The following is a 14,936-nucleotide window of genomic DNA, read 5'->3' on the forward strand; positions in this document are numbered from 1 at the left end:
CCTTCCGCCCAAAGTTTGCCCCCGCCCCAGCTCTTGCTGGCTGGCCCACCAGCGCTGTCCTGAACCCCAGCTGGCCCCTGGAGTACAGGAGCAGCCCCAAGTCTGGGCTGGCCTGCCAGAATGCAGAGCAGTCCGGAGGAGCCCTGGCTTACCAGGACTGAGCCCCTGAGCCTGGTCCACCCAGAGGAACTCTGAGACCTGCCATGGCCCAGCCCCAGGGCCGCAGCAGGAAGCATTAGTGGAGGTTTGGGAAGGCTTAGCCTCTCCCAGCCTCCTTTACCCGCTGCCCATGCGCACACACTTTGAAAATTTATGACCAAGGGCCAGAATCTCAAGTTATTTCGGTGCTTAACACCTATTGATTTCAGTGGGAGTTAGGTGCCTAAATACCTGTGATGTTCTGGGCCTAGGTCACTTGGCCAAGGCCTCAAAGAAAGTCAGTGGTAGAGCTTGGATGAGATTGCAGTAGTTTCTGGTTCCCAGTCTTGTGCTTAGTTCACTAAAGCCTTGTCTATGCTAGAAAAAGAACTATACCAGCAAACCCTGCTAGTGGAGACCAGTTTATACTGGTTTTTTTTCAGTATAGCTTCTACCAGTTCCCTGAATGGAATAGGCAATATTGCCAAAAGGTCTTTTTTTGGTCAGTATAATTGCATGTCCACCAGGGCTTTTGCCAGCATAGCTGTGTCTCTTGGGGGGTGATTTTTCACATTCCTAACAGAATGCCATTGCCTATCTGGCAAAACATAGTATAGACCAGGTCTCCATTGTGCTGCCCAACATGGAACAGGCCACAAGCCAATTTTCAACCTGCCTTAATGTTTTCAGTGTTAAGGGCTTGATTCTTCCCTCTCTTTCCCCAGGGTCATTCAGGAATAGCTCTGTCGAAGTCACTGAAGTTGAACTGTTGTAAGTGAGATGAGAATCTCACTTCCATTTAAAGTTGCATTCAAATTTTCCTTCTGACTCAAACTATTGTTAATGCAGGTCAGGAATTGGTGCATAGCCTCTGCACGGGACTCTCAGACAGAGCATCACAGAAAGCTGGAGATGGGGCCTACTTGCAAAACTGAGATTTGGATTGGAGACTGCCTGAGATTCAGGAGTGTCAGCACCCCAGGGTTGATGGGGCCCATCCTTACACTTCTCAGCCCCATAGCTGCCATCAGCCATTATGTCAGCCGTAATTAACACACATACTGTCACAATCCCATTTCTTTGTGTACTCAAGGTGATGGCTGTTTCTCAGTTTGAGCTTTTATCCTATTGGGCTCAGCAATGAAGTTTTCCTTTAAGAATGGGAACAATATACAGCGCAGCGCACCACCTGGTCTACTGATGAAGGACCCAGAATATTTCATTCACCATTTAGGCTTCAATTTCCTTAACTTCCCAGACTCTGGCTCCCATGTTGCCTATCATTCCAGCATGCCTACAACCATGCACTCCCATCACCCAATCTCAATTCTTGTAAGACTTATCTCTGAGCAGAGAGTGGGGAGAAGGGACAGATGCATCTTAGTGGGAGCTGCAGATCTGTACCTTGCCCAGCTGTAGGTCGGAGATGGAACAGGCATCGATGAAGGCCTGGGCTATGACAGAGAGACAGGCGTCTATATGGTCAGTCTTGTCGATGTCAAAGACAAACTGGGGATTCTTCAGAATGTTGACCCAAAACCTCAGAGGTAGGCTGCATGGGAAAGTATCAGAAACAGACTGGATGAGCTTCGACATTCCCAGATCAGTCCAGAGTGATTTGAGGAAAAGAAAGAAAAAAGCAGACGGGGTGATGGAGGAGAAAAAACACAAGAAAAAAAGAAAAGGGAAAAATATGGAGACAAGGTTATTATTTAATTGTTGTTACCATCCCTTACTATGCATCACCTTGGCTAGAAGGGGCAGGAATGTGTTTCACAGATGACAGGGAGTTTCCCTTAGGGTGAAGTGTGAGGATCAGGCATGGAGTATGCATGAGTTCCCTACCTAGGTATGATCGCTGCATTACACCTTGAGCAATTCATTGAGCCTTGCATCGTTCATAAAATAGTTCTAAATTTACAGGCAAAAGCACAGAGATAACTTCCTACAAGTGGTGCTGATCCCTGTTCATCCGTCTCAGTGTCAGAATGTAACCAGGGCCTGATGGGTAGGCACAGTCCTGGGAAACATCCCTTGTGTCTGACCTTCATTACATTTTCTCTCTCTCCAAGGGCATAAATCCAGAAGGCCATTGCTGTCTTGCTCTTTTTTGTCGCTTTCACCCTGTCTTCCTAGCACAGATGTTTGGAACACCTTTGTGGCAGCTATTTCAGTACTGGTGACTGTGCCCTGCAAACACAACTTGCCATGAAATGGCTACAGCACAGACAGCAGCAGTGCAAACTTCTCTCCATCTGCTCCTCCCTGGCCTAGATGGATCAGTTCCGTGGCTCACGCGTTCCTTGGCTTTGCTGCTGAGCCTGCCAGCTCAAGTGCCAATGGGGACAGAGAGACCTGCCCACGAGGCGTTGTACTGAGACCACGAAGCAGAACTCCGAGCATCTGATGGTAACAACTCTGGCTCACAACCAACTTGGACAGGATTAGAACCAGCGGCCAAGAAGGGAGAAGCCCTGTAGCCCATTAGCAGCCCTATCTATTGGCGCATCAAAAACCTGGAGATAAAATTTCCATACCCTAAACCAACCTATTATGCGAATTTGCATACCCACTGATCTTCTCTCCCAAAGCATGTTCTTAATTTCCATGAGCTGGGGCTGGAACAGCTGGTCCCATTGTGGCAACTTCAGGGCCAACTGCCCCTCTCATCTGAGAGGTGCTGAGCCTCTCCTTCAAGTTTCCTCTCCCCTTTCCCCCGAGTTCTCGCCACTCCTCTTCTATTAAGATGGCTGAACCTCCTTCAAGTTTCTTCCCTATCTCTGCCTTGGCCCTCTGGGTCATTCCTCATTTCTGTGTTCCACAGCCTTCCTTAGTAATCTGGCCCCAGCTCTCTGCTTTTCTTCTTGCTCAGTGATGCCAACTTTTGCCACTTTACCATCTGTCTCCCACTATATGGTGTTCTTCTTGAAGTGCCAGCTCCTGGAGTCATGTGAAGATGCCAGCATCTCAGCGGGTTATTAAAAAAACAGTAACTTTCTAGCCTTCATGGCTGCAGAGAGAAGCTTGAAAATGTGACCCCCAAAAGGTTCAAAAGTCAGAAGACAAATGAAAAGAACCCAAATATATTGCTTCAAAAATCTCGTGATTTTTAAGACAATCTCATGACTTTTTGTGGGCCAGACTCCGGATTTCTGAATACCTGAGGTTGGCAATATTGCTAGCTCTCTGTCCACACTTGCCCCTTGGCTTTTCTGTCCCCCTTTCTGCCCCTTTTTCCTCTGTCCCTTAGTTGTACCCCTCAGCTCTCTGTTTCTGCCCCTGCCCCAGTTCTCTGCCCCACCAAGCACTCTAAATCCTGTATTCGTTACCAGCTCTCTGCATTATCACTTTAATGATTATTTCAAGGCACTGTGGCTTTGCATCTACTTGTCCTGCTGAGCTGGAAAGGAAGGAAATAATGGGTCTCATCTTCCAAACCTGTTGGTTTTCCAAATGTGCAAAGTGTCAGGGTCAGAGATCCCTCTTTTCTCCGCTTGCTCCTCCAGGAAGTCAAAGAAATACTTGATAGCCACAGGCGGCTTGTCCTCTCGCATACAGAGAATGGCTTTGAATAGGTCATCCAGGAACTTCTGCAACGTGCCCTAGGGGACAAGTGCACATAGCATTGGCCAAGGTGAAGCAGCAACAACTAAAAAAAAGTTACTATTCCGAGGGGATTGGTTTGTTCTTCACAAGTGAAAGAGACTTTGCTGCCAGTTTTGTAAATTGAGGAAGGGAGGGGATGCAAAATGGGAGAGAGAAAGGTTAGTTTTGTGCCTGGTGATATAATTAGCTCCAGTTTGGAGCTAATTTCTTTTGGCATAGAAGTTGCTTTTTCTTACTGCTGGGATCTCAGAGCACATCTGTGATTGTTCTGCACAGTAAATAGAAAACTAGAGATTGTTGGCCATTCTTATGATCTCTGGTCCAGCTATACATCACACTGGGATTAAAGATGGGCTTGAGCCCAAGCCCTGAATCCAAACACCCTTGGAGTGTAGGGAAGTTCCAAACTGAATCCAGATTGAACCAATGTTCTTCCCCCTCCTCTGATATGAACATCCCCAAACTTTGGGGAAGTCTGTGCCCAAATCTTAATTTTGGGTCTTGAGCCTCTGTTGTAGTCCGAATCCCTTTCCTAAGTGTATAGGCCAGGCCAGGCAACAGGGAGGTAACGTGTGGCTTCATTAGGCAGACTACCAGCTACAAAGTCAGAGAAAACTACAGGGTCTGCTTATGTCCAGCAGCTTCAAATTCCTTATATTTGGTATGGCAGAGTCCCATCTCTTCTCTACAGAGAGGGATGCTACAGCACCCATCTCTACTCAGGGCATAATGTAACCTTGCTTAAAAATAACAAGTCACATTTTATGACAGAGCTACCAACAGATATCCTATTTCCCATAAACAAAACTCTCACCCTGGCCCAGCTTCTCTTACCTTTGTAGATAGCAACCTGGTCAAGTAGATCTCAGGTAGGACTTTTTTTCTATGGCTCTGTCTATGGGACTTCTTATGTTCAATCAGTTCATCAGTTGGAAGAACCTGAGTCAATACAAGAAAAAATATGCTCATGATTCCTGCCTTCGGGACATCTTTTTACTGAGTAAGAAGGGATGTTACCAACACACAATTTACACAGTGAATAAAACATTATCTATGCTGCCAAACACACAATTAGATTAGTTAAAACTGAAAGAAACTTAATGATCAAACTGACTTTTTGCTATTTGTGCCTTTTGTTCTATTTCTCTTAACTTGGACAATGAAAATGAACCGATCAATTTCATTTAAGTTTTTGGTCTGTTTCACTTCTTGAATTCCCCCAGTGCTACTGTAATTTGGGATACCAGCAACACAAGGCCAGGCTTACACAGAAAAAAGCAGCTTGTCTTGAAATGTGGAAAAAGCACAAAAACTTTGTTTGATTTGTTAACAAACCCTCTGCTACCTTTAAAACAAAAAACAAAATCTAAATGTTCCATTGCTCAGATCATTGAATTAGTGCCCCGGCAGTGCCCTAGCATGCCACTGATGTACCTCTTCTGATTATTTTCTATGTGCATATTCACCCTCTCTCTCTTTTCCTGCAGTGCTCCTAGTATTTTTTTTATTGGAGCACATTTTTTTTAATTTGGAAAGATGTGAAGTTCATAAAATATTTCCTGATGCTTGAAATGCCCCTTTCCCCCTTATAACAATACATCACTTCAGACTTTCAGAGTGCTGTCCAAACATTAACTTGTAAATCATCACTACCTCACTGAGATGGGTGAGTAATAGTATTTATGTATTAAGTGACTTGCCCAAGGCTTCACAGGGACTCAGTGGCAAAGCTGGGATTAGGAATCAGGCATTTCTCTCCTAGCTTGCTGCTCAGTCCATGCTGTTGTCTGAACTCTCTAATGGTAATGGGCATCTAGAACAGGCCACAGATCTCTGCTCTGTTTCCATTGCAGGATAGGTTTTATATTCCATGCTAGTAAGGCTGTCTTATATGCAGCCTCTCGACCCCACTGTTGGTCTCTCTGACGGGGAGGTATCATGGGGAGCCAGCATCTCACTGAGTGCAGTGTAAAGGGGTTCCTCTGCCACTGTCACACATAGTGCTTCAGCCCCACGGAGCTGGGTTACGTTAACATAATCAAGGCTGAAGAAGATTCACTCCTCTTTCATCACGTACATGGAAATGACATGGGTCCAAAAGCAGAAATACCATGGGGGGAAGAGGTTACCAGGAATATCATAATAGTATAGTCACATTGAGTATGATTCTTCTCTCCCATCGAGTTTCATACCATTGGAACTTACCTACCCCTACTTTGGAATGTAACTCTTTGGGCCAGATCTTTAGCTGGTGTCAATCGGAACAGCTCCATCGACATAAATAGAGCTATGCTGATTTAGGCCAGATGAAGATCTCTTGCTATAACAAATTCATGATTGAGCAACAGAATAAAAAGGTTGGAATCTTTCTGTATGGCACAAACTACTTCCTTGTAAAGATTAAGTTTATAGGCTTGCAGTGAACTCCATTTTTTGGAAACATCCCTGACTAGCAGGGTTTTGCTCTTCCTGTATCTGTTAGTTGGCAGCCATCAGAAAGGTGAAATACGTTTGAGACTATGATCAAGATTAAGATAAAAACTGAAATCTCTCTGCCAAACATACCGTATGCTCAAGTATTACCTTATTACAAAAACAACGCAGTAACCACAGGGGGCTCAGCCAACCCCCTGGGCAGGTCTGATCACCAGCCAACAAGCTAGCTGGGTGACAAATGCATCCGCCTGCATTTACTGTACATATGGAAAGCATTCCTAGCTTTGCCTTTGACAAAAAAACTCTGCACAGCATTAGTGCCCTTTAAGTGCACATTAATACATTGCTGCAAGGCAGGCTCATTCCATAACAATTGTACATTGCAAATTCCATCCGGCCAGGCCTCCTTCCCACCACCACACTCCTCTAGCTAAGTAATTCTTTTCCCAGCCACAAGACAGGGCTCCAGGGAAGTTGCTGTTGGGATTTGTGTGCATTCATTGCCTTTTCCTTAAGTTATCAGTACCTCCTTTCTCAGGCAATTTCTTGGTGAAAGGGTCCAGTTCCCAAATAGACATTTTCTACAAAGGAAATAGGGAGGAGATGGGTGAAGTAACCCCCAACAAAAACACCCTTGGCCACACACAGTGGGAGAGTCATTAGCCTTGATGGCTTTTGGAATGGGATACTTACTAAATGAAAGTATTTTTCGGTATCCAAATCCTTCACTGGAAAAAATAAAAAAAAACAGCTTAGTTTCTTATGTTGTGCCTCAGAAAACTTCATACAGAATCAGTTAATGAAAAAGTTTGGGTGTGGGTGTTGTTTTCTGGGGAAGGAGCAACAAGGACAACACTAAGTGATTCCTGTACAAGCCACTTTAGCTAACCCTGACAGTGTTTCTGTGAAGTTGGTATTTAACCCATTAGACAGATGGGGAAACTGAGGCAGAGAGGCACAGTGTCTTGCCTGAAGACAGTGTCAGAGCCAGGATTAGAATTCGTGAGTTGCCAATTTCCAGTCCTGCACTCTGATCACTAGTTATGTTTGTCCTTGTCTAGGCTGTACTTCAGCATTTATCATTACTGGACAACATACTGTTTGACTCGGATTTCAGAAAGAGTCTCTTATCACCCGGTCTCAGAAAGGAAACTGATTTCTATACGCGGACTAAATCTGGCGGCCAAAAGCTGCTGTAACTGTTTGTTTGCAAGCAATGACTTCTGCTTTCAGACTCTGATGGTCAGTAGCTACAAGGAAAGACCCAGCAAGACATACATTTCTGCAAAGACACATTTGACTGGGGCACCACCCTGAATCTACTCCATTTATTCTGCGAATGGGTCACTCTGAGCGGCAGCATTTCTGGGTAGGTGTGTTGCTTCGGCTGCTCTTTGAACTTGCTCTTGAATGGCAGGGCAACACTTTTCCTCCACCCTCCTCTCCATCCAACACAAACTCCCTCCCCTCTCCAAGCAGTGCAATGATCTTCCAAATTCTTGTGGCTTAAAAGTGATCTCAAAGGCAAATGACATTGGAGCTGTGCCATTTTTCTTCTTTACCACGTGTGAAGGCCTAAAGAAACTGGCAGCTTTTAAAAACTTTATGTCTGATTTTTTTCTTCATATGAAATTCTTGTCTACCCTGCCTTTGCTGGATGACTCCATGCAGCACTTGAGAACTAGACAGATGCTGACATTCAAAGAGAGTGACATTGCGTAATTGAGAGGGGAAGTGATCTTTGATTAGATTTTCAAACTCCTCCTTTTCTGTTTTGTTTTTGTAAACACCTGTTCAATGCAAACCTCCAACAAACATCTGGAGAAAAAAGGTTCTTTGTGAAAGATTCAAACACCTTCAAACTGAGGGACAGATAGGGCCCGGCCCCGTTCTCTACACAGTCTTTGAGCAAACACAGGAGGAGACTTGATAATCCAGATGTTTAAGGTTAAAAAAAGAGAGAAATCAGAACCCTCCCCTCTCCTCCACCCACATATTTCAATAAAATAATAATAATAATAATAACAACAACAACAACAACATAACATTATTATTATTTGTATTACCATAGCACCTAGGAGCCCCAGTCATGGATCAGGACCCCAATGTGCTAGGTGCTGTATAAACACAGATTAAAAAGGGGCTTTAGCACAAAAGGACACAAAATCAATTGTTTTTCCTTTTTACAAGTGACCTATAAAACCCTTAGTGTTGGAATGAGAAGTTTAGAAGTTTCATCGCTGGATGTCAGAGTGACACATGAGGATTGACCATAAAACCGTGATCTACCACTCGTACACTACTCATCCAATGAAAAGCTCTTCAGCCTGATGTGAAGCATTCAGCAGAAATTGGGAGCTGGGCTGTCACAACACTAAACAGCAGCCATTCAAGTACAAAGAGTGACAAATGGGCCTATTCAGCAGCACTGATGGAGATGACCTCATGCTGTCCAGCCTGATGACCAACGTATTATATTCCCAGCAGTCTCTGGTCCTGGCCCCCCACAGCTCTACAGAATACTGCAGCAACACTGCTCACAGCTCTTTGGATTCCTTTTTTTTTTTTTCCTCCAGACTGTTGGCCGCCACACAGAGAATGTCACGCACTGCAGTCAATAGAGCACTAAGTGTCTCTGCTCCGTCTTTCTGTCTCTTTGTCCAGCCATCAATTCTGGCTGAGGGTGCTGCACCATTCATATATAAAGGGCAGGATTCAGCCACACAAGTTCTTGTAGCATAAGCGTTCTGTGAGCAGCTGAAGACATCTGGGGCTTGTTGTATCTCAGTAGTAAAGAATCCAGTGGAAAGGAGGGGGCGTTTAAGAGCTGATTGCTCATTCTATATATATTTGCCACAGTGCCATGAATGGTTTCAGAGTAGCAGCCGTGTTAGTCTGTATCCGCAAAAAGAAAAGGAGGACTTGTGGCACTTTAGAGACTAACAAATTTATTTGAGCATAAGCTTTCTTGGGTAAAGAGCACCAGCTGGAAAAACAATTGGAGATACTGATATACCGCACCTTGAGCTCGGCACTCCAGGGGGCACCACAGCCGGCCCTACAGGTAGCGCTGAGGCAAAAGTCTCTGACGGTTGTGCACATGGGCGTGTGCACACCCACAGTGGAATCGACATGAGCAAGCACTCGAAGAAGAACAATTGGAGATCCTGTTGGTCTATTCCATTGTCAGAGGCTCACTCAGAAGTCGCCAGGCCACCCGGCCTAGCAACGCTCAGACCACACTACGACTGTGGGGCCAAATCCTCAGTTTTTACTCCCACTGAGTTCTGCCTCAGGCTCTGGGTCCCAGTGAGGATCACAGCTCGATAGCCTGCCATGTGGTGCAGCACTACAGAAAAGAGACAGATGAAGCTGAAACTGAGGGCACCCAGCACTGGGGCTGCAGGCATCTCAGAAATATCTGCCCTGTGTACTGACGAGGGCTGCCCATGTGTTTACAGCATTCCCAGGCAAAGAGGAGGTGTGTCATAGGCTGAAGTTGATTATCATCACTGGTTGAATGCTTGATGCATTTCCGGGGGATGGTGCTCCAGGAACGAGGGGAACCACAATATTCTAGCTAGCCGTGAAAAGGTTAACCCCACACTCATCTGTTCAGCAAGAGGTCTGAAATGTGCAGTCTGCAGGCTCTCTGCACCTCCTCAGAGCCAACCCTGAACCCAATTCCCATCTCTAAAAACAAAGGTCACCTGTGCCATCACTATGAAAGAGAGAGAAAAGCAAATTACCTCGACTTAGCGTGGTGTCCTTCTTATCTGATAAACTCATTGCCAGAGAGGCACCTTCAGGAATCTGAGGAGGACGAGAAGAACAAAGGTAAAGGATGTCAAGGAATGCTCGGGATTACAGCTAAGCGAGGTAGCTCTGTAGCTGGGGCAGCCTTGTACTCATGATGCAGCTGTGTCTGAGCAGCAAACATAAACTGCCACGCTCAAGATGACAACTGCACCTTGCGGAATAAAACACTGTGATGTTAGCCCCAGATTTAGGTGCCTAACTCCCAATATTTCAATTACATCAATGGGAGTTAGGCACCTAAATACCTTTGAGCATCTGGGCACTAGTGACTAATGACACAGGAGCCTTGCCACTTCCAGGGCAAGGCCCATTCTTCATCTCTTTCTCCAGGCTGAGAAGATGGATGGGGGAACGGCCTTTGCTAGGAGTGTGAAGAAATACACCGTCTGGATTTGACTGATGCCAAGCAAGAAATGAAATGCTGTGTGTGTGTGTGTGTGTGTGGTGCAAGCTCCCCTCATGGGGGAACTATTGTTATTTCTAAAAAAAGAGAGAAAGGATGGTCCAATGGTTAGTGTGCTAATCTGGGACTTGGTCCAATTCTCTGCTCTGCCACAGACTTCCTGTGACTGTGGGCAAATCACTTGGTCTCTCTGGGCCTCAGTTTCCCATCTGTAAAATGGGGATAATAGTATGTCCCTTCTTCGCTGAATAAACACCTTAAAGACAGTGATGTGCTCCAATACTATGGTATTGGAGGCCATATAAGTATCTAAGATAGATAAATGGTTCCAGACACCATGGTGATGGATACCTCCGATTTATGTATTAAAGTAACAACACATCAGATTATTTAAAAGAAAAGAAAATGGCTTTTCACATTTAGATGCTTTCGCTCCCAAGGAAAAATGCCACCAAATTTCGATTGTCAGCTCTTCGGGGCAGGGACGGTCTTTTTGTTCTGTTTTTGTACAGCATGGAGCACAATGGGGTCCTGGTCCATGAATGGGGCTTGTAGGTGCTACCACAGTAACAGTGATCATAATGTTTCACTTCTGGTTTTCCATGCACTGTGTTGCAGTGCAGGGTGGATTGTGCTTCCAGCATTTCCGGGGTATGTGGAAATCAAGAATCCAATAAAAATTCCAGTTTTCATTTAGTTTTAAAGGTAAAAAAAGAGCCAAGAAAACATCTCTGTTCAGATCCATTTTTGGTGAAATCACATGTAACCGTACATTTTATGCTTCTGCTCTTTGACAGCGTCACTTTAAGTGGAACCCTCTGTTACAAAAACAAACAGCTCCCATTTGTGGGCCAGAGCCTGCTTTCAGGACAGTCAATGGCAATTCTATCATAGATTTCAGTGGGAGCAGGGAAGGGGAGTGCTATGATGTTAATCAGCATGGATGGTGGCCATTGGGAATAGGAGCCTTTTATGTTGTCAGTAATAACTTGTTTTGCATGAAGAGCATTTAATTAATCTCAATGTGTTGCAATATTAATGAGTTTCTTGCCAGGGCAGATGTCTGTTCCCCGGAAGCTCTCATGGAGCTATGGCAACCTTCCTGCTTGTCTCTGTTAATCCTCCTTGGGAAGGGAATGTCCCTGAGGACAGACTGGCTGGAAGGAATGGAAGTCTGTCTGTGAGCACTTGCAGTTTTACCTTGTAGTGGGCTAAAGTGTTGAGTTTCTTTCTGCCATCCTCCACCACTGAAGTGTCATCAAGGTCCCGCAGGACGTAGCTGTCAGTGCTTGTGGCAAACCATTCTAAATACAAACAAGGGAGTTAATGCAAAGCCAGCCTGAGCAGGGCACGTGTACCTCGGCTTGGAGCAATGTGTGCTTAAACGCCACGTTTAACGTAGAGAACAGGTGCTTGGAGGTATTGGGGTCTCTGCTGTGCCATGTGACTGGACCACAGATGCCTCTCACAGGCCTGCAATAGGAAAGCTTTCAGGATTAACTTGAGAAGCGGAAAGTGCAATTTCCTGGTTTAGGGCAGGAGGGTGAACCAGGGCTGAGTCCACACTGGACTGTATGGTGCGGAGGGAGGTACAGAGGGTTCTGACCATCTCACCAGGTGCTCAGAGCCACTGTAAGTGTGCACCCCTGTCAGTCCCTATCTGGCATAAATTCTCCACTGCGCACAGTACTCTGACCCGTTCCTGACAGCACACAAGAGGGAAGGCTGTGTGGTGTGGGCAGAGAGTATGGATTGCTGGGCCTAGGCTTCATTTTACCAGATTCCAGGCCCCAAATGCCCGTGTGCATCAGCCAACAGACAAAAAGCATAGCGTTCCCGCTCTTCTGCAGGGTTACCTGGAGACATGAACTGGGGCATCAGCTAGTGGTGAGCAGGGTGAGGGGCAGGATTGCTACTTGGTTCACATCTTGCCTTCTGCATGGGCACTGTTTAGCGAGGCTTTGGCCATGGTGAATGTCACCCCTTCGTGGCTACCTGTGACATTGAATTTCAATGTCCATGTAATCTCCTCCTCCATTCTCCCCTCACTGAGTGCACTCGCTCAGTATGTCACCTACGGCCACACACACCATTCCAAGTCAATTGGGATGGGGAACAGGGCCAGGCAACATCTTGGCCAACTACTGACAAAGAGCTGAACAGGGCACAGCTGTTTTCTAACTTTTCGTTTCCTGGAGTTGGAAGTGCCTGCTGTTTAAGGGTGATCCATGCCAGGTGCTGAGAAATCCCTGGAAAGAGCGCAGTAACCTCAACTCCCACTGAATTTTTGGGAGCTAAAGGCATTCAGCATCTCACAGTAACAGCGCGTGGCAACAATACACAACACATCAGTTTAGGACAGGAAGTGAAGAAGGATGTCACGCCCAAATGAAGTCACATGGGGGGAATTTTAGAGAGGCAGGATGTGATAGCCCGAATCAGGCTGACTAACTCCTAAAGAAGTGCTGTAGGATCATGAATTACCACAAATGGGTCACAGCTTTAGGTCTCATAACTAGAATGCAATGTTTATATGGTTCAAAATATATTGTTAAAATAGATAGTGTACAATATAGCACATTGAGCACAAATATAAGCAGGGGCAGGGACTCACTTTCACTATGCATTTGTACAGTCCCTACCACAATGAAGCCCTGATCATTACAGTACTGTCCTAACCACCAATAGCAAAACCTTCTTGCTAGTCTCAACTCCGTTCATCTAAACATATTTACAGCAACATTTCTGATCCAGTCACTCCAGCTACACAGATGCACTAGAGAACTATTATCTATTTGTTAGGGAGCCTGGAAAAAGAGATGGCCCACAGGTAGATAAAGGAAATGTCTGAGCCTATGCCCAGACTAGTGCCGGTAAGGTGATGAATGTTGTCCATCAGTATGCAGATACGAGTGTCCGTAATTGAGAGTAAGGCAACCTCTGCTAGGCTGAGCAATACACACAGGGGCAGAGAGGAGGGCAGGGTTTAAGAAGGTGCAAGTTAAAGTACTCTCCAACGTCCTAGGCTTTTCTCCTGTCCACTTCCTGTGTACGTAACACCAGCTTCTCCTGTCCTAACGTATAACACCTCACACATCAGTCAAACTAACTGGAATCTGGCCCTATGACTCATTGCCAGGGATCACTGTTCCTTCCTCTGGGTATGCCCTCTCTCTCTCCACCCAACCGGCCAATGCCAGTGCCAAGAGCGGATGGCTGCTCTCCCTGACAGTGGGCACCATACTGTACACAGTGAGCTCCTTCACCCTTAAAATAAGGACTGGCATTTCTCAAGGGAAAAGAGTCTTTACCAAGGTCAACATCTTCTACTCTTGGCCACTGGGAGTATGGGACATTCTTGCAAAAAGCTTCAAGGATCTTCTCTTTAACTTGACTTAGAGTATCTGTGTCCATGACTCGAACACTCAGGGAGTCCATGCCGCAGCCTTGGAAAGACACATTGAGGTTCTGTGGGGAAAGGCAGAGTTAGGGTTGGGGTGATCCGTAATGGATGGGGATGATCCATAATGGGCTGTTGATTCCCAAGGACACCAAGAGGTTGCAGGGCACGTACAGTTTTTATTGGTACATTCCATGCATCGTGCTGCTAGAAATCCCACTGAACAAAACCTCTGTTTGAGTCTCAGTGCTGGTGAAAGATGCTGATTTACAGCCCTGGAGACTGAGGGCCCTTATTTATTCACAGAGCTAGGGGTGCATGAGGAGCAACAGTGCAAGCTTCCCCCACTCTGCCCTGCTAAGGGGCCTTAGCCCTGCCCCACAGGGACCACCTCTAAGGGTGAGAGGGTTCAGTCTCCATGGCCCATTCATGTCCTTGGCTCCTCTGCTGAGACTGGTGACAAGGGAGACAGTCAGTGCCCATTGTTGTGGCTTCCTGCAATGCTATGAATGGACTCCCTCAGCTGCATAAAGGTTTTGTTGTATCAGATGCTGGGCCAAGTTTAGTACTGGGGTAAGTGGGGGCAGTGACATGGGAGTCGATGAAACTATGCTACCTTATGGAAAGGGTAAATTGTCTCATTGTGCATGACATTGAGAAAACGGTCACATCAGCCAATCACAGGACAGCAAAAGTGACGGCTATCCTCTTGGAGGACAGGACAGTGTGGAGCGTATCCTGTTCTCCTCTCTTTGGTGAAGCTACCAATGAAGTCAAAAGAAGAGCAACAGAGGCTCATGTTCTGGGTGTCCAATCACATCGCTCTTCCCAACACAAGCTGGGCTGATCCAGTATTCCGATTCAAATCCCACTTTCCAGTCAATATTGCTCCAGCCTCCCCTTCACCCCCCTAACACCACCAGCTTGATTCCAAACGAGCTTCGGCACCACCTCCCATTTTGCACCCACACTTTTATGGGTCTTGTTTTTGCATCTCTGTTAACAGCAAGCCTGAGAATCACGCCTGAGAATTACAGCTGGAACTTTCACGGGAGCCCAGTGAATTACAGGTCAATTGGTAAAAGGAATCTGCAGAGATGCAGCTAAGGCTATAGGGTCAAAACCTGCTCTCAG

General features: G+C 46.0%; 1 protein-coding gene across 2 annotated transcripts in view; it reads right to left on the bottom strand.

Moving 5' to 3' along the window:
- Nucleotides 1-14,936, bottom strand: part of PLXND1 (plexin D1) — a 123,699-nt gene that overhangs the window by 11,065 nt on the left and 97,698 nt on the right. The window contains exons 27-33 of one of the 2 annotated variants that reach the window (XM_073351269.2): nucleotides 13,714-13,870; nucleotides 11,603-11,706; nucleotides 9,930-9,993; nucleotides 6,874-6,908; nucleotides 4,579-4,683; nucleotides 3,577-3,740; nucleotides 1,543-1,690 (exon numbers count right to left, since the gene is read on the bottom strand). In XM_073351269.2, coding sequence (XP_073207370.2) covers nucleotides 1,543-1,690; nucleotides 3,577-3,740; nucleotides 4,579-4,683; nucleotides 6,874-6,908; nucleotides 9,930-9,993; nucleotides 11,603-11,706; nucleotides 13,714-13,870 — 777 coding nt within the window. Of the gene's footprint in view, nucleotides 1-1,542; nucleotides 1,691-3,576; nucleotides 3,741-4,578; nucleotides 4,684-6,873; nucleotides 6,909-9,929; nucleotides 9,994-11,602; nucleotides 11,707-13,713; nucleotides 13,871-14,936 lie in introns of those variants that run through there. The other variant, XM_073351270.2, reaches the window with a different exon arrangement.

Source organism: Lepidochelys kempii, chromosome 7, assembly GCF_965140285.1.
Source record: "Lepidochelys kempii isolate rLepKem1 chromosome 7, rLepKem1.hap1, whole genome shotgun sequence".
Classification (NCBI taxonomy): domain Eukaryota; kingdom Metazoa; phylum Chordata; order Testudines; family Cheloniidae; genus Lepidochelys; species Lepidochelys kempii.